General features: G+C 51.6%; 6 protein-coding genes and 1 non-coding gene across 7 annotated transcripts; 5 read left to right on the forward strand and 2 right to left on the reverse strand.

The window, feature by feature from the left end:
• Window positions 1-29: 29 nt before the first annotated feature.
• Window positions 30-2636, forward strand: P174DRAFT_388866 (CCAAT displacement transcription factor COY1). Its single transcript, XM_024823427.1, has 4 exons — window positions 30-259; window positions 326-493; window positions 548-1398; window positions 1452-2636. The coding sequence occupies exons 1-4, from the start codon at window positions 121-123 to the stop codon at window positions 2577-2579; spliced, it is 2286 nt and encodes a 761-aa protein (XP_024682499.1). The 5' UTR covers window positions 30-120; the 3' UTR covers window positions 2580-2636.
• Window positions 2637-2991: 355 nt separating this feature from the next.
• Window positions 2992-3080, reverse strand: P174DRAFT_t107. Its single transcript has one exon. It is a non-coding gene; the product is annotated as a tRNA-Pro (tRNA).
• Window positions 3081-3818: 738 nt separating this feature from the next.
• On the forward strand, window positions 3819-5287 carry P174DRAFT_406168 (uncharacterized protein). Its single transcript, XM_024824093.1, has 2 exons — window positions 3819-4580; window positions 4647-5287. The coding sequence occupies exons 1-2, from the start codon at window positions 4317-4319 to the stop codon at window positions 5136-5138; spliced, it is 756 nt and encodes a 251-aa protein (XP_024682500.1). The 5' UTR covers window positions 3819-4316; the 3' UTR covers window positions 5139-5287.
• A 476-nt stretch (window positions 5288-5763) lies between these two features.
• On the forward strand, window positions 5764-6956 carry P174DRAFT_460043 (rRNA 2'-O-methyltransferase fibrillarin family protein; the record flags this gene model as incomplete). The annotated part of the gene is made up of 3 exons (XM_024829835.1): window positions 5764-5857; window positions 6045-6109; window positions 6246-6956. 3 exons carry the CDS (start codon window positions 5764-5766, stop codon window positions 6954-6956), a joined length of 870 nt encoding a protein of 289 aa, XP_024682501.1.
• A 730-nt stretch (window positions 6957-7686) lies between these two features.
• Window positions 7687-12264, forward strand: P174DRAFT_460044 (mitochondrial processing peptidase; the record flags this gene model as incomplete). The annotated part of the gene is made up of 8 exons (XM_024829836.1): window positions 7687-7800; window positions 7839-8060; window positions 8099-8636; window positions 10558-10727; window positions 10787-10912; window positions 10966-11043; window positions 11117-11811; window positions 11874-12264. 8 exons carry the CDS (start codon window positions 7687-7689, stop codon window positions 12262-12264), a joined length of 2334 nt encoding a protein of 777 aa, XP_024682502.1.
• A 339-nt stretch (window positions 12265-12603) lies between these two features.
• P174DRAFT_450856 (PLAC8 family protein) lies at window positions 12604-13300 on the reverse strand. The gene is made up of 3 exons (XM_024828976.1): window positions 13172-13300; window positions 12988-13085; window positions 12604-12918 (listed from the first exon to the last, which is right to left on the reverse strand). Exons 1-3 carry the CDS (start codon window positions 13266-13268, stop codon window positions 12685-12687), a joined length of 429 nt encoding a protein of 142 aa, XP_024682503.1. The 5' UTR covers window positions 13269-13300; the 3' UTR covers window positions 12604-12684.
• Window positions 13301-14611: 1311 nt separating this feature from the next.
• P174DRAFT_441178 (tRNA (cytosine-C5-)-methyltransferase) lies at window positions 14612-17790 on the forward strand. The gene is made up of 8 exons (XM_024827246.1): window positions 14612-14696; window positions 14770-14951; window positions 15014-15110; window positions 15158-16868; window positions 16893-16909; window positions 16931-17035; window positions 17057-17139; window positions 17405-17790. Exons 1-8 carry the CDS (start codon window positions 14673-14675, stop codon window positions 17730-17732), a joined length of 2547 nt encoding a protein of 848 aa, XP_024682504.1. The 5' UTR covers window positions 14612-14672; the 3' UTR covers window positions 17733-17790.
• The last annotated feature ends 967 nt before the right edge of the window (window positions 17791-18757 follow it).

Here is an 18757-nt window from a genome sequence, read left to right on the forward strand (position 1 = left end):
CAAACCGATCTGTCTCTGTCCAATCGCTGCCTTGGTCGATAATTGTAGAGGTATCTGATTGAATTAGACGTCCGATGGGCTCACTGAGACAGAAATTTGTGTCAAAATAGGAGAAAGAAGATGGATACATTTGCGATCACGGAAGGCATCGTTCCCGAGAACAACAATCAAGATGGCCACGACGCCGAACGGGCCAGCTCAGAGCAACAGCTCCCAGAAGAAGCGAACAAGTTTCAACGTGCCATTGCGGCATGGAGAAGTACGTCACCATTTGATGGCCTTGTCTATCTTCAACCTCAAGGTGCTGATATCTCTACTCTATTAGGCATCGACTTGACTACGACTGTCGCAAAACTAGACGCTACGGCTTCGGATATTGTCGCTCAACAGCGAGATGCACTTATACAGAGAAAGGATCTAGCCCAGAAGACAAAGGATTTTCGAAAATTAGACGATGCTTCCAAGCTTGCGGAATACAAGGGTCTCCTGAGATGTCCGTCCTATCTCGGCCGCGATCAAATTGATCTTTCTAGCTAACATATGGTAGCATATCAGAGCTTCATTGATCTCCTGACCAATCACGGGAAATCCTCCTCATCTGCGTTTCTACAGCTCTACTCCTCTCTGTCGGAAGCTCCTGATCCTTACCCACTCCTTGAAGCCTCAGTCGACTCCCTTGTGCTCTCCGAGCAGACCGTCCCGAAATTGACGTCCGAGAGAGACCAATTGCAGAAATCTGTGAGTCGTCTTACAACCCAGTTGGAGGATACGGAAAAGCGACTACAGGAGGAACGAGCCGCGCGAAAGAATTTGGAGGACAGCCAGGAAACGAAGATCAAACAGATCGAGTCGTCTTGGTCCGCCGTGTTGGCGGAAAAGTCGAACAACTGGGCCGCCAAAGAGAAGAGCTTGGAGGAGAAGGTTGAAAATCAAGAGCGCTTGCTGAAGGAAGTCAAGGCAAGTTACGAGGTATCTCAAAGGCTGGGCCAGGAGAACGATGGCGGTGACGGCTCCCAACACGGGGCGACTGCTGCAGAGCTAGAATTGGTGTCTGCCGACTTGGAAAAGACGACCTTGCGACTAGCCGAGGTGGAGGCCCGAAACGAGCAACTCCGGCTTGAGCTGGCTCAAGCCGTTTCACATTCGCAGTCTACGCAGGCTACCTCGGTTGAGGACGATCCCGCTTATCTTCGCCTTCAGTCAGAAAACTCGTCCTTGTTGCGCAAACTGGATGCTGCGCGATTCGATCGGGAGTCTGAACGTCACGCATGGGAGTCGAGGCTCTCACAACTGGAGAGACAGAGCTCGAAGGCAGCTGCGGAGAGGGACGAGCTGCGGTCGCGGTTGGAAAAGACTGCTGACTATGAAGACATCCGCCGCGAGCTGGAGATGATCAAGGTAGGATCTATCCTATGGCAAGACAGCCGTACTTGCTTGCTGATTCTTCGTAGTCTATTGAGTTCTCTGCGGGCGATGGGGACGATGATGAGGCTGGAGATTCCACAGGCAATGCTAACGGTACCAACGGTGCCCTTTTGAAACCCAAGGACGGATCCAGCGGTAATAGTCTAGAGGGGCTGCTCTTGGCTCGCAACAAGAAGTTGACAGATGAACTTACCGTTCTTCGTGTGTCGCATCGTGACATCCAAGGTCAGCTTGAACTTCTGCGTGAGGATCTCTCAAATACCAAACAGGAACTGGAGAAGTCCAAGCAGTTATCCACAACTCTTGAGAATGATCTGCTCCGTGTACAGCAAGAGGCGGCGAACGCTTTCCCATCATCCGCAATGTCTGTTGCCGGTACCTACAGCTCGAGGTACCCCCACTCAACCAGGAGGGGAGCAGCGTCGCCAACATCGTCCATAATTTCAGGTTTTGATCAGGCGGCAGCGTCCTCCAATGCAATGGATGCTATACGCGCCGGGGAGCCTGTGGGTGGCGGTTCCGGTCTGCTGCCTATGATACAGGCTCAGCGTGACCGCTTCAAGAAGAAGAATGCGGAGCTAGAAGAGGAGCTGTCGAAGATGTACAGCACGGTCAAGTCCTTGAGGCAGGAGGTTGCTTCCCTCCAGAAGGACAACCTTAGCCTTTACGAGAAAACGCGATACGTCTCAACGTACAGCCGTGGCGGAGCCTCCTCGTCAGCCTCTGCCTATGCGAATAAACCCAGCAATTCCTCCGTCCATGTCTCCGCGGACACGCCTTCTGGTCTCTCACTAGACCGGTATCAGTCTGCCTACGAAGCTCAGCTATCACCATTTGCTGCTTTCCGAGGCCGTGAGTCGGTGCGGGCGTACAAGCGCATGAGCTTGCCCGAGAGGATCGTGTTTTCTATCACACGAATCATCTTGGCTAATCGAACCAGCCGAAACCTCTTTGCGGGGTATTGCTTTGCCCTGCATGTCTTACTGTTTCTAGTATTGTATATGATGAGTACCATGGAAATAGAAAAGCACAGTAGCGCCAGTCTGGGAGCTGCTGCCGCTGCTGCAATGGCTGGTGGAGGCGGGTCTGGGAGTAGCAGTGGCCAGCTACATCGTGATGATTGGCAGCAGGAGGGTTTCAACCATGCAGCTTAGTGGCCATCTGACTCCTTCTCTTCTTCTGTATTTTTGGCAGTCGGCGTCTACAGGGTCAGAGATGTCTAGTACTTCAGCTGAGTACTACCTTCTAATCTATTTGGTCTTTGTTCCCAATTTGAAGCAGTCGACAGCGTCGAAGGCTTTCAGGATCTGGATTCCATGCTACGGTCTCGTAACGACCTGGGGTGTCCGACACCCCTTGCTGCCATCCATGAGTACCTACTTCTTTAGCGATGTCTTAGCATGTGGTGGTGTGGGTCCACACGCATCGTAGCAGGCTTGGTTTCTCCTTACCCAGCATCGGACTGTGGCCCTCGATGAAAGGGTGCTAGGGTAGATAGAAATGATGAAAGTACCTGGCACTCTCGGCGGTCGCACAAAAAATATATCCAAAAAGAAAGGTGTTGTTGGCCCGAGCCGCGGATCGAACGCGGGACCTCTCGCAGATATGCTTGGGTTTATCCCTAAGCGAGAATCATACCACTAGACCACCCGGGCCACTATGAAAATAGCGGGCATTCTTAGTCCTCATGTTGCAAGACATAAAACTTACGCATCCCGAGTCTCTACTCTGTGTTGCTAGTGTGCTTAATGTGAGAAAAGGAGGTGTACTTATCGCAGCATTAGGAACTGAGTAGCTTGAGGACAATCACGCAGTAGCAATCAACTGCAGTCAATGTCACATTCGTTGGAGGCATTGATCACCTGGAATGTCTGCTTGATGTTTGCCCCGCGCCTGATATATTTCCCAAGAATAGCAAGTCTAAGCTAGCGGGTTAACATCGCCGTCAGCACACGACCGCTGGCCGATGAGACCAATTGCCCAATTACATTACTAGCAAAGGCGGAGGAAATACCCAGGTATCATCAAGAGCCCGGACCAATTGACACGAGTCAAGACCAGTCTCGTGGGTAATTGCAATCTGCCATTCTGCACACTAACCCAGGTTGGCATGACGCCTAAGCGCCGGCAATGTAAACCAGAAGATATTATTAGACACCGAAGGAGGCCGGGAATTTCAATGCCAATCAGCACGAGCATAACCCTGCTAGATCTCGTCAAGCGCATGCAAGCTCCGGCCGGTTAGAAATCGAGAAAACTGCCGAGTCAGATGCACCAATCTGCGCCCGAGGAGGACGGCTCTTCAGCAGGGCAAACCGCTCAGGGAGCATTCCATGTCTCAACTAGAATACCGTCCACGCTGAAGGATTCCACCAGCGCATACTGCTGCCAATAAGCGAGCTTCATGGCGCATGGCTATAGCAGGCGGCTTCAGCGATAATCTGACTCGAGGCTGTTAATAGATCTGACAAAAGTCGGGTTTCAAGCCTAAATTGCATGTTACTATAATTTCTTCAATGACATGCAGACAGAGGATCCGTGCAACTTCTAACAGACTTGCAGCCATACGAGCCTGCTGATTATATAGGATATTCATCCTGGCTCTTGAGTAGGGATGTTCTTACTCTCAGTCGGGTTCTTTGCTGTTCAATCTTGCTAGTGCGCGTTCTTCTCCCCGGCACGTCCTCTTTGTTTATTATGTTGTCCTGAGTGTCAGCGTAGATACCAAGGTCATTTTCTTTGTTGCATTCGCACTCAATACACTCCTACAACCCAATAATCTCCACTCTTCTTCTCATATACGCGGTACTCAACTGCATCTTGTCACCTCGACATAGCACCTAGCTGGACTAGGTTTTCTAGCGATCAATACCCCATTATAAATCACCAATATGCGGCCCTTCACCGTGCTCTTCGCCTTGCTGACAGCAACGGCCTACGCTGCTCCAGCTTTTTTCGACAACATCTATGACTACTCCGACGAGCTGGCAGAGTTCTACGGCAAAGTGAGCCATTATATCGACGATGCAAAGGATGTCTTCACTGCAACAACAACGTGCGATGCATCCAAGATAGCCTTACCGGCCTTTGCATCCGGGTTGCCCTCTCCCGGCAACCAGAAGCCGCTGTATGTCGCCGTTGGCCGCGGAACACAGGTTAGTAACAACTACACCTTCAGATCACACATTCGTTGCATGGCCAAGGTAGCTGACCCCACGCAGAATTACAGTTGCGCAACTTCAACCGCAGACTCGAAACCGGTGGCCATAGGTGCCGTCGCAAGTCTGTACAACGCAACATGCATTGCAGCAAGCTACTCCGGCATGATAGACCTGCTCCCTAACATCGCCTATAAGCTGCAGCTACCCACCAACTCACCGGCGACTCTACCTTATGCCAACCTCAATCTTCTTGGTCATCATTTCTTCGAAGATTCGGTCCCCGTTTTCAATCTCGATACAACTCCTCAACGACAGTACGGTATAGCCTATACAAAGAAGAAAGCCGACCTGGCTGCACCGTCTTCTGCAGTCCAAGGTGCCAATGGTGCGGTTGCATGGCTGTACCTGACGACCACAGAGGGCACAGTTGGGGATTACGAGAGTGTCTATCGGGTAGACACTGCCGGGGGATCACCGCCGAAGACTTGCGAGAACCAGCAGTCAGTAATTACAGTGCAGTATGCAGCGAATTACTATTTCTTTGGGAAGTGAGGTGGCGCGAGGATTTCTATTGTTTTGGCTGTTGAATCATGTACATACTCGTATGTTTCCTGGCTAGGATTCTTCTCACTTATGAGAATGAACTTGCGAGATAATCACGCTTGTGAGTATTCCATAATGCGAGATCTTGTAGCTCTCCCACCTGTTACCTACTACTGATGCTCAAGCACCGATCCAATTGGACGAGGGTTTATAGGAGTCAGGTGATCTCGCTATCAGTTAATATCACGTGACTAACATGTTCCCACATCAGCCAGAGCCCCGCTAAGCCGCTTTGGAATTAGCGGATTCTGATTTTCGAAAGATCCAAAGGCTCAGTCTGAAAAATCTCGACCGCAACAAACGACGAGCAGTACGGCCTCGACGGAACTCTGAAAGCAGACACGGTGCGGAATTTTCGCATATCTGCTACCTAGAGGCAATTTATCAACCTCGACTCACGGTTCTTTCCAATCGCAACGGGCTTAGCTGTCCTTTTTACACATCGAAACTTCTTTTTTTCTTCCATCTTCGCTTTAACAGCAGCTCCGCGATTTGATTCTCAGCCCTTTATCTCGGCTGTGAAAACGATTTGGATCTCTATATCTTTCCGATAATTATCATATCATAAACTACAATGCCATTCGGTGGTCCTAGAGGAGGTGGCCGCGGCGCTCCCCGTGGCGGTCGTGGTGCTCCCCGTGGAGGAGGTGGTGGTCGCGGTGGCAGAGGTTTGTTCATCCTCATATCCTCCATCTGGGGCAATAGGCAGGCATAGACCCATGGATCAGCTGTTTGGCTGTTCTGGTGGGATTGCTTCTACTGGAGCCAGAACTCTGAAGCTTCAATGCGGTCGCCTGTCTTACAGCGTTCCCTGTGGTGAACGGCAAGCTAATACGATATCTTCTTCATTTTCAGGCGGACTTGGAAGCGGTGGTCGTGGCCGTGGCGGTCCTCGTGGCGGCGGCCGTGGTGCCCTGCTCGTGGCCGTGGTGGTCCTCGTGGCGGCGGTCGCGGTGGTGCTAAGGGCGCCAGGGGTGGTGCCAGGGTCATCATTGTATGTGTCTTCTTTGACTGGGAGTGATTGATGGGTCTGGATACTAATAGGGGAATGTGTAGGAGCCTCACCGCCACGCCGGTGTCTTCGTTGCCCGTGGTGGTAAGGAAGATTTGCTTGTCACCAAGAACTTGACTCCTGGAGAGTCCGTCTATGGCGAGAAGCGCATTGCTGTCGAGTCCCCTGCCGATGAGGATGGCGCCGTCACCAAGACCGAGTACCGTGTGTGGAACCCCTTCCGTTCCAAGCTTGCCGCCGGTATCCTGGGTGGTCTCGATGATATCTACATGAAGCCTGGCTCCAAGGTTCTGTACCTTGGATCTGCCAGCGGTACCTCCGTCAGTCACGTCGCTGATATTGTCGGACCTACCGGAAACGTCTACGCTGTCGAGTTCTCCCACCGTTCTGGCCGTGACCTGATTGGCATGGCCACCCACCGCACCAACGTTATTCCCATCGTCGAGGACGCCAGACACCCTCTCCGCTACCGGATGCTCGTCCCCATGGTTGACGTTATCTTCGCCGATGTTGCCCAGCCCGATCAGGCCCGTATTGTCGGCCTGAATGCCCACATGTTCTTGAAGAACGAGGGTGGTGTCATTGTCTCCGTCAAGGCCAACTGTATCGACAGTACGGCCAAGCCCGAGGTTGTTTTCGCTCGTGAGGTGCAGAAGATGAGAGAGGAGAAGATCAAGCCCAAGGAGCAGCTGACTCTGGAGCCTTTCGAACGTGACCACTGTATAGTGTCTGGTATCTACAAGCGTTCTGCGTAAAAATTTGGGGTCTCATCTCTTTATCATGTTTCTAATCATCCCATGTTTGCTATTTTTCGGCGTCAAGTGTTCTGTGATATGTTGAAATGGCCCTTTTCTTTTTCTGGTTTATGTCCATGTCCAGGTGTCCGTTTTACAAATGTATTCTGTTCGAGTCGAAAAATCTTCCAGGTTTGCGGTATTCTGTCTAGAAAGAACACGCTTGGATGTTATTTCTTGTTTTTTTTTTTTAGTGTGAGACGAATGTGATGGTTCATTACACTCTCTTATCTCTTTCGAAGTATTATTTTTCTTCCATGCTGACTCAAAAGCTCATAATCCGCTTTGTTTCACAGAGTAATCTCCTATCGGACTTGCGCCGGGTTGACTCTTCCATGGAACGGGAGCAGTTCGGTCGGACAGGTCTCCGACACCTGGAGAGTCGGAACATCTGCGTGGATACCAATGGCTCAACAGAAACTGTCAGGTAATTCCCGCGATGTCCACAGCTAATGATGTTAAACGTTGATGGCGTCGGGACAGAGAAATAATGGTGGACGTGGGGGTATTCACACGTTCTCTCCACCGACCCCGCATACATAGACAGCATGGGGACTATATAAACCAGCAGCAACGGGATGAATTGCGGGTGGGAGATATAGTTATGAATGCATTATAGTGACCGGTTTTCTTTCTATTTTCTGGTCAACAGTACTTCCGATTCGGGATTAAGAACTCAACGCCTTCACCAATGTCTATCATCATCACTGGAGCAGGAGGATACGTCGGCCAGGAACTGGCTGCCGCATTGCTCTCAAGCGAACCCAATACTACAGTGCTCCTCACAGACGTCGTTGCACCCACAGTGCCCCCTCCGCCGCCGAACATGCATCGCGAGTCAAGAGCGTACAGGCAGACCTCACCATCCCAAGCGTGGTCGACTCGCTATTCAACGAGTCCCATCGCTACGATACCGTCTACCTCCTCCACGGAATCATGTCCAGCGGCGCAGAAGCCAACTTCGAGCTCGGGATGCGGGTCAATCTCGACGCAACGCGGTATATCCTCGACAGACTACGCACCACCATGCCGGGTGTGAAGGTAGTATTCACCTCGACTTTGGCCGTCTACGGCCTCGCGCCCCCGGGTTCGTCATCGACGAGACCAATTTCCCGCCTGTGCCCTCGTCCTCGTACGGGTCGGCGAAGCTCGTCATAGAGACGCTGCTGAATGATTACTCGAGGCGGGGGTTCATCGACGGTCGTGCCGTGCGATTGCCCACGGTGACGGTGCGAGCGGGCCAGCCCACCCAGGCTGCGAGCAGCTTCGCCAGCGATATCATCCGGGAGCCGTTCAATGGGAAGAAGGCGACCCTGCCGGTGAGTAAGAGTACTGAGCTGTGGATTTGTTCGCCGTACACTGTTGTGAAGAATCTGGTGCATGCGAGGACTATCCCCAAGGAGGCGTTTGGGGTTTCGAGGTCGGTGAATTTACCAGGTCTGAAGGTTAGCGTTCAGGAGATGTTAGATGCGTTGGAGGAGATTGGAGGCAAGGAGCGTCGGGAATTGGTGGAGGAGAAGTATGACGCGGATGTTGATCGGATTGTCCAGACGTGGACTCCTAACTTCAACACCGCGCGTGCTATCGAGTTGGGGTTCTCGGAGGATGTTTCGATGGTGGAGAATATCAGGCAGTATGCCAGTCGGTTTCATTGATTTCTCTACGGGATGATATCACAGTATGAGGACAATCGAGGCAATTCTCTTCAATTCTTTGCATTTCGTAAACGATTAATGTCACCCTAGCAAGACATAAACATAAAAATTGAATCCACTCGCAGGGGGGCAGATCTACGATATGCTCAGAATGGCATGTGGTTGTTTAGCTGGAGCTTTGTATGTGCTACATACATTCAACTTTAAACGAGGCTGATACACACAGAGCACTCGTCCTCAATTGGCCCCATATAAGTACGGCCGTGAGTGTTCGCCACACAATGCCAATGGAGGAGTACTTTGTGCCTTCCCCACAGGGTACCTAAACCTCCAAGGTGCCAGCACGAGCCGCCGTCCACCCCCCATTCTTTGGCCAGGCAGTCTGTCGACAGATCCGCTCAGGGTGTCAATGATCAGCGATTTCCGGAGGTAGTTAGAAGTGTGCAGGAACTGCCCTGGAAGAGGAGAATGCTAAACATATTACTAAGATGGGCCCAGAGCTCCGCTAACTACATATCAACGAGCACGCTTAGACACAGAGTCAATGTCGGGCAATGCGTGTGCACGAATCTCTCTCTGCAGTGAGTAAGGCATACCAGAGCATTGTGATTAGAGTTGTCATCTAGCCCATACCACATGCGCCAGCTAGGATATCCCCGGCCACGGGGCTCTGCTCCTGCTGGAGCATCCAGCTTGCTCCAGTCACCTGCCATGGCTTAAGCTGGGTGCCTGGCTGGTTCGTGTTGCTTAGTACGAACTGCGACATGGGTATGGCCGTCCTCGAGCATCCAGAATCATAGCACATGTCCAAGGTAAATACCTGCCCGTTGCCCCCGTAAGTGGGAGATACTCTCGCGACTATTTTGATCTTCTTAGCATGAAGCAGCATCAGACGAGGTGAATACATGCATTGGGCAATGGGACTAGAACAAGGAATAGTCAAACCTGAAACATGTGGCTGCCGGACTTTCGACCTGTCATATCAAGTCCAGTTGATCGTATCCGGCCATCAGGTCGTAATTAGGAGGCCCCTAAATGGATATAATTAGTTACTATATCACAAGGAGTAAGAGTTATAACTTACTTCGTACCAGCAAGGACCATCTTCCGACTTCATCTCCAACTCGTCGACAACAGCCCCACGCTGCAAGGACCATCTTCCGACTTCATCTCCAACTCGTCGACAACAGCCCCACGCTGAAAGTAACGGGGACTCATTACCAACCAATGCGTCTTGAGGGAATTCTGAGTGCCAATTAATCGCGGCCTGGAGGTTCTGTTCTTGGTCTCTCTTGCTATAGAATGTGGCCAGGAACTTCAACTCAGCGATTCGTTGGCCGTGCGTGATCGGCCACGTTGGGACCAGGTTCCAACGGTTTCTGCTCGTAGGAGGCTCGAATGTGAAGTTTCGATCCTCAGAGAGAGCAAAATTTGCAGTGCAGCATCCTTGGGAAGTATGAGGTTGACAGATTTTCCAGATATGGACTCAGAATTCAGCACAGCGCGTGCTATCGACTTCTATCGGGCTGAGATCAACGGTGTATGTGAACTAGAATCTAATCGCGGAAGAACGGATCTATGTAAGCAGTTGGAGAGAAGAGCAGTTTGATGAAGGTGCGAAGAGACTTCAATTGTAGCTTTTCTCTGCAAATTACAAGATTACGGAATGAATACCGAGGACAACAATCATGCCCGTCGAGCATGTCCTTCACAAACGTGCTGGAGCACGGTGGTTCTGCAGTGAAGGAAACAGTCGGGATGGAAGGCAGGCCGGTTTGGAAAAGCGGGTCATGTGATTGGCTGGTGAGAGCTGGCGAACAATTTGACTCCCGAACTTCAACCTCGCATCTCCAGGACTGCCCCATCTCTAGCAACCCGTCCTTCTCAATTCCTCCCTCTCCCTTCAGTCTCCCTCCAGTCTTTCACAATGGCCTCTCGGCGCCTAGCGTTCAACTTCAACCAGGCTCTGCGGAGCCGTGCTGCCTTGAAGGCCGTTCAGCCCGTGAAGCGTGGCTTTGCTTCTCCGGTCGCCTTGCCGTCCACCACCCAGTCGACGACTCTTTCCAACGGATTCACGGTACGAAAGAAAATTGAATTGCATCTCAATGGCTTCGCAATTTCGCTAATCAACCATAGATTGCGACTGAATACTCCCCATGGGCTCAGACATCCACTGTTGGCGTTTGGATCGACGCCGGCAGCAGAGCAGAGACTGACAAGACCAACGGAACCGCACACTTCCTTGAGCACCTTGCCTTCAAGGTATATACCCCGCGAACATTCAGGTAGTTGATCGGTTGCTGACGGAATTGCAGGGTACCAACAAGAGAACCCAGCACCAGCTGGAACTCGAGATCGAGAACATGGGTGCTCACCTGAACGCTTACACTTCGGTACGGCCCGGAACGATGATCGGATTGATATTTCATCAGGAGACGAATTGAACTAATTGGAGCTTTTTCTTAGAGGGAAAACACTGTCTACTACGCCAAGTCTTTCAACAATGATGTCCCCAAGGCCGTCGACATCCTCGCCGATATCCTGCAGAACTCGAAGCTGGAGCCCGCTGCTATCGAGCGTGAGAGAGATGTGATTCTGCGTGAGCAGGAGGAGGTTGACAAGCAGCTCGAGGAGGTTGTCTTTGACCACCTGCACGCCACTGCTTTCCAGAACCAGCCCCTTGGTCGCACCATCCTCGGTCCCAAGGAGAACATCCAGACTATCTCCCGGGATAACTTGACCGACTACATCAAGACCAACTACACCGCTGACCGCATGGTTCTGGTCGGTGCTGGTGGCATCCCCCACGAGCAGCTCGTTAAGCTGGCTGAGCAGCACTTTGGTTCCCTCCCCAGCAAGCCCCCCACCTCCGCTGCTCTCGCTCTCACCGCTGAGCAGAAGCGTACCCCCGAGTTTATCGGATCCGAGGTCAGAATTCGTGACGACACTCTTCCCTCTGCCCACATTGCCGTTGCTGTTGAGGGTGTCAGCTGGAAGGATGATGACTACTTCACTGCTCTCGTCGCCCAGGCCATCGTCGGCAACTGGGATCGTGCCATGGGCAACTCCCCCTACCTCGGCAGCCGCCTCAGCTCCTTCGTCAACCACCACAACCTCGCCAACAGCTTCATGAGCTTCTCCACCAGCTACAGTGACACTGGGTAAGTTTGTCATTTTTCAAAAGTATGGCAATGCTAGGTAAAATGAACTGATCGAAATATAGTCTGTGGGGTATCTACATGGTCTCGGAGAACCTGACCCGGCTCAACGACCTGGTCCACTTCGCCCTCCGCGAGTGGTCTCGCCTGTGCTACAACGTCTCCGCTGCCGAGGTTGAGCGTGCCAAGGCTCAGCTCAAGGCCTCCATCCTCCTGTCCCTCGACGGCACCACTGCCGTTGCCGAGGACATTGGTCGCCAGATCATCACCACTGGCCGTCGCCTCAGCCCTGAGGACGTTGAGCGCATCATTGGCCGCATCACCGAGAAGGACGTTATGGACTTCGCCAACCGCAAAATCTGGGATCAGGACATCGCCATCAGCGCTGTCGGTTCCATTGAGGGCATCCTGGACTACCAGCGCATCCGCAATGACATGAGCCGTAACTCCCTGTAAACGAAATTACCGGTTTTTCTTGATGTCTCAGAATTCATGGCCATTGCCTCCTGTCCAGTTATGTTTCCTTTGTTCCGTTGGTAGTTAATAGATCGAAGAGGTGGAAGTTGCGGAGGTAGCGTGTCCTGTACAGTACACAACTGTTGACTGATATACTCAAAATGTGTATTCTCTTTTACTTCAACTTACCGTTCCAATGTCCATTCGTAAGGCAGCTTCGCTCACAAACTGAGCATGATTAATCCTTTTATGACGACTGACACCAGTAGTCCAAGCCTTGGGGAGATGCAATAATGGTTATCACTTCACTTGTCTGATACACCACTGAAGACCATTATCGAACTCAATCAGGATTACCATTACTCTTATTACAATTAGCACTATTATGACTGAACCGACAAACCCTGACCGCAACAAACATTACTGGGGATAAGCCATTTCCGAAGGAGGCTGATACCCAACCTGAATATTATTCGACCGAACCTCAACCTCCTTCTCGTTCTGCACCAGCGTGCAGCAAGGGCAGAGGCAGGACTGCCAGCAATCTTGGAACGCGGAGCCCTGGATTCCAAACCGCTCACGGAGTTGGCCTCGTTTGATCATAAGCAGGACCCAGTAGAGGCCGCAGTAGCTGGAGAGCGCGTAGAGGCAGCACTATGGGTACAGATGGTGGTTAGTATCGTTGCTTGTTGTATGAGAAGACACTAGGTAGACAATGCATACATCGCCGTTGACGTATTTGTGCTCCTTCAGAGCGGGATCCTGGAGGCGAGATTGGGTCTTGCCGAACAGGCAGCATGGTGCACACCAGCCGACGAGACCTGAGGGATAAATGTCAGCAAATAGATGGTAGATGAGATATGAGGAGACGGAGGAGGTGGTCATTGAGAGGTCAAGGATCTCGTACAGGTTTCAGTGGGAGAGAAACAGTCCCAGAATGAGCTGGACCACTCATGATGATGCGGAGCAGCAGGGGCAGGCTGTTCGGGATTTTTGGTATCCATGATTGGGTCTTCTTCAAGTGCACCGACGGTTAAGAGTCCGGAAGATATGACCTTAGGACACCAAGTCCGAGGGGAAGCCAACAATTTAAACTGCAGCGATGGACAGTGCCTCAAGGGAAAGGGCTGTCGGGCAGGCTCAAAGCATCCTTTTTCTTTTTCTCTGCCGAGACACGGACGCTGTCGCGACTCGTGAAGATCCTTCAGCAGACTCTCAAGCCTTACCTGAACTACGGCCTGCTAGATGCAGGTCCCTGACCCCTCTGAATAAACTTCACGTTCTGCTTGGTCCAATGGTGGATGAAGTCAATACGCTAGATTCCATTGTGGACATGGCCGGGCCAGAAAACCCCCGTTTAACATCAGAGCTAGACAGTTAGCCTGCAATACTCTTTTTTTGGATCAGGCGATGTGAAAATCTCTCCTTGGCGACAAGTATGAGTTGAGGAGACCCACGAAACGGTGCTGCGTGCTGGGAAGAGCTGAACCCAAAACACGAGAACTAGCAGCGACTCCACAGCGTTAATCAGAGTTAACTATTTCTTTTGGGACAAACTTTGAGAGCAGTCAACTGGGACTGGATTCGAAGGAACTGATCAGCAAAAGTCTGTTCAAGTCTCGCTCAGAATGGATTAGATGAACGCCCAATCTCGTATCTCGTGCGGCTCAACCGCACAGGGGCTGTAGGGTTGACACATCAAACAGTTTAACGGGAAGTAGATAGGTTGGCATTTCCCTATACGGGCCTTAGAAAGACGATCCCGCTGATCTCGGCTAGTTTAAGTGGCCAGGTCAATTTCATCTTCATGGTTGAGCATTTAGGAGAACTGAAGGATCAGAAGGTTGTGTTAGGCACATTGTTTAGGGGGAGTGATAGGTATCTCTTGGAGTTCTGTGTCTTATATTGGGCTAGGGACGGATGAGAACAGTGACAAACATCGTCGGAAGTGTTCATTACAAGTCCCAGAGGTACGCAGTAACATCGAATACTCCCAGCAAGATTCTCATTACTGTCATCTTGAGGGCAAGTAGCGATGGAGTTCATGGGCGATGGATGTCGGAAAAAGCTCGGGATTTAGTCGAACATCAAGTTATCAACAAAGGCACCCCGATGCTGGTACCCGGCCATCGTCTCCCATTATTGCGGTAGCCTCTCCGATAAGACTTCACACCTCTAAAATAGGTCTTCAAACCAAGAAAAGAGTCGATGAAGTCCTTGGAAGTTGTTGATAACTTAATTGCTTATAGAGAGCATGACATAATCGATGCTCGGGCCGAGCGTTAATCCGAAGCGGGATGTTTTACTTTTGGAGCTCCGCCATGAAGAAATAATTATTGCTGCGCAAGAGCAGGCCGAGAATATCTTCGAGCCTCGGCTTCTCATCCTAATCATATCATTTGATCACCATGGCTAAGCGTGGTGGCAGAAAGGTGAGCATCCCCGATATCAATTGGTCTTATCTCGATCAGCGTGATTCGTCACAGCTAACATACCTTGTTGCAGGGTGGCCGTGGCGGCGGTGCGCGCGGGCAGCGCCAGAACTACGCGGATATTCCCAAAACGAATGAGAAGCTCGAGCGCTTTTATACTGAACAAGGCTTCATTCCGGAGGAGGAGAGAGAAGCATTCTGGGAAGCTCTGCGCAGGGACCTTCCCAACAGCTTCCGATTCACTGGTTCAAAAGGGTATGTCATGGCAGGTCGAAGTCTCCCATCTCCCAGCTGCATTAAACTCTGACATTTTGAAGACACGCCCTTGCTGTCCAGGAAAAGCTCAAGAATCACTATATTCCCGAAATCACCTCGATCCAGTATGAGGGTAACTTTGTCGAGCCGCCACGCCCAGTTCCTTGGTACCCGGACCAGCTCGCATGGTGGATGACCACCCCAAGAACGTTGTCCGGCGATTCAAGCCTTTCGCCTCGTTTCAGAAGTTCCTTGTCGCCGAGACGGACGTTGGTAATATCACTCGACAGGAGGTTGTGAGCATGATTCCTCCACTGCTCATTGACGTCAGACCTGGCATGACTGTTTTGGACATGTGCGCCGCACCGGGAAGTAAGTCAGCGCAATTGATGGAACTGCTTCATGCGGGAGAGGAAGATGCGATGCGCCAGGTCGCGCAGCAAGTGAAGGAAGGGACGGCAGCGCCGGAACCTATGGGGCCCGAGGGTCTCAACGACGATGGCAGAACCACTGGTCTTCTCATCGCCAACGATTCCGACTTCAAACGTGCACACATGCTTGTCCATCAGATGAAGCGACTGAGCTCCCCGAATCTGATTGTCACCAATCACGACGCTACTATGTATCCCTCCATCAGACTGCCTCCTCTCCCAGAGCAAGACGGCAAGCCCCAGAAGAACAGATACCTGAAATTCGACCGCATCCTTGCCGATGTCCCTTGCACCGGTGATGGTACTGCCAGGAAGAACATTAGCGTGTGGAGAGAATGGGGCCCTGCCAACGCCCTGGGTCTGCACGCTACACAGGTTCGAATCCTTGTTCGTGCTTTGCAGATGCTGAAGGTTGGTGGACGGGTAGTCTACTCCACTTGCAGCATGAACCCTGTTGAGAACGAGGCTGTCGTTGCTAGTGCTATTAATCGCTGCGGAGGCTCGGCCAACGTTGAAATCCTCGATTGCAGCAATGAATTGCCCGGACTGAAGAGAGCTGCTGGCGTGCGCACATGGAAGGTTATGGATCGTGAGGGCCGTATGTACAACAGCTGGAAAGAGGTCGAAGAGCAAAGGGAGCGTGAAGGCATCAACGGCCTGGGCCGGATCGGCGAAGGCATGTTCCCGCCTACCGGAGAGAATGCGGACTTGCCTCTTGAGAGGTGCATCCGCGTCTACCCTCATCTCCAAGATACCGGCGGTTTCTTCATCACTGTTCTCGAGAAGAAATCTGAGATTCGCGCCAAGCCGGAAGACTCCTCTAAGGTCATCCCCAAGGCCTCCATTGCAGCTCTGACTGAGGAGCTGGATTTCAAGCAGAAGCATGGAAACACGCGCCCTCTTGAAAAGCTCGACGCCTTAGACGACCTGGTTGCCCCCGATAAAGATGCCCAGTTGGAGATGGATAAGAGCGCTTCTGTTGCTGAAGCGACACACCAAGTGCCCTACTTCGCAACGAACCAGATTTCTCCTGCAAAGAGAGATGCAGAGGACATGGCAGAGGACATGGAAGATGAAGTCCCATCCAAGAAGACTAAGGTGGAGGATGGTAGTGAAGTAGTACTGGGCGATCGTCCAATCCACCGTCCTCCGCCCGAGGCAGAAGACCCTGACGTCTCCGAGAGCACCCCTGCTCCACTCCCTACGGAGACCCCTCAGCCTGAGTCAACCGAGACAAAGCCCCAGCCTCCGCAGAAGCGGAAGCCGGGCCAGCCGATTGAAGAGCCATTCAAATATCTGGATCCCAACAATGAGGAAATCGACCCGATTTTCAAGTTCTACGAGATCTCCGATCGGTTCCCACGTGACCGTTTCATGGTCCGCAACGCGCAGGCGACCCCCACGAGGACTATCTACTACACCAGTGCATTGGCGCGTGACATCCTGATAGCTAACGAGGGACATGGCATGAAATTCGTGCATTGCGGTGTGAAGATGTTTGTCAAACAAGATGCACAGCGTCCCAACGTCTGCCGCTGGCGCATCCAGACCGATGGGTTGCGCATCCTTGAACCCTGCGTGGGCCCTGGAAGGGCTGTCGTCCTGACCAAGAAGGAGACCTTGCGCAAACTCCTCGTAGAAATGTTCCCCAAAGTTGCCGATGATGGCTGGAAGGATCTTGGCGAGATTGGCGAACGTGTGCGGGATATCGAAATGGGCTGTAGCATTTTGTATGTTCAGCCGGAGGAGAACTTTAGGTATGTCAAATCACTTTCATATAGCGGCAGGATCTCCCTACAATCACCATCACCATCACCATCACCACCACCACCACCGCTACACCTCCAACTCCGTCACCACCAACAAACAACAGATGACGCTACCACCGAACCCCCATCATCCCCAACTCTCTCCACCCCACATTTTACCTCTCCTTTCCCCCTGCTGTCCCCCCTGCTGTCCCCTGGCGTCTAGTTGTCCATCCATCACTATCAAACTAGATGACTGATTTGTGTCCAACAGTGAACACATGGTGCTCCCTCTTTGGCGGTCGGTGCATTCGGTCAACCTCATGCTTCCCAAGGAAGAGCGCCGCGCTATGCTCCTACGTATATTCAATGACGAGCCTCAGCTTTTGAACATTACTCAGCAAGGCACGCCTCAGTCGTCCACTCCAGTAGTCGAGACGAATGAGGAAGACGTGTCTGGCATGGCTCCTACGGAAGCGGAAGAGAATGCCCTGAAGCAGGAAAACCTTGCAATAGGCGAGGATCAGCAGGAGCAGGTTGATACTCGGGAGACGTGGACCAAGGCCGGCGACGAAGAGGACCGGTTTAACACAACTGTATAAATATCGCCATGACGAGTGGTGCTTCACATTTAGTCTTCAACCCGGTGTTTGGGAAAAGAATCAAGTTTAAGCTTTTATTCTCTTGTCCGAGCCAGGACCTCAAGTCGACACTAGAAGTCTCACTGACGACGAATAAGCCCATGTGTAATATCCTTCAGTATTCATCGAGAGAATATTTGCTTGCATATGTCGAACGGAGCGAGCAGTCTGCCTAGTAGGACCTTCGAAGTTTAGACCAAGTTCTAGGTACATATGCCTTGGAGACCAGAACAGGGTACGGTCCATTCAACCACAACTCTTGACATCTCAACGCAAGGTTCCGTGGCTGTCGTCGTTGCATTTGCCATGAGCAGGGCCAGATGTTCATGGTACTTTCTTTGACACCAATGATTTGTCTTATGCAGAACTTGATTTTCGAATGTACAGCGATGACCGGCACCCTGGCATTATGCCGCTGGAAACTTGTTCGAGTCCCGCATCTATGCTTGGCACTAGTCTACTCACGAAGCCAGGTTAGATTGCAAATTTAACCGACGGGATAAAATGCGTATGCATCGCAATAGTCGCACTGGTTGCGTATTTTGCCGAAAAATCGCCGGATCTGAGAAGTTTGGAAGCGAAGGGAAGGGGGATTGGGGATTGCTTCTGGCCGGCCGCTTCACTCTCGAACGATGGGCATGAGATAGATATGTAGCGTAAGGTATACTGTCAATTCACTCTGCCTCTGCACTACGTTCAACACCAGGATTCAGTGGACGATTGCTGCTCTCTTGTTCTCTGCCAGTCTTGTCAGAGGGGAAACAGACCCTCAATCCAAGCGACTGAGCTTTTGGGATTGATTAGACTTAAGGGACTCTTGCCGGAGATAGGTACCAAGCTCCCAATTTAGCAAACAAATCAGCCACTTGCATCAATCATGCAATCAGAGAACGGTCAGACTACGGAGGAGAATAGAAGAGAAAGAACTTAGCAGATTCTGGACTCCACATTGTACACTCCACTGAGTCCACCGAGTCCACCGTGAC

The sequence above is a fragment of the Aspergillus novofumigatus genome, assembly GCF_002847465.1.
Source record: "Aspergillus novofumigatus IBT 16806 chromosome Unknown P174scaffold_4, whole genome shotgun sequence".
NCBI lineage: Eukaryota > Fungi > Ascomycota > Eurotiomycetes > Eurotiales > Aspergillaceae > Aspergillus > Aspergillus novofumigatus.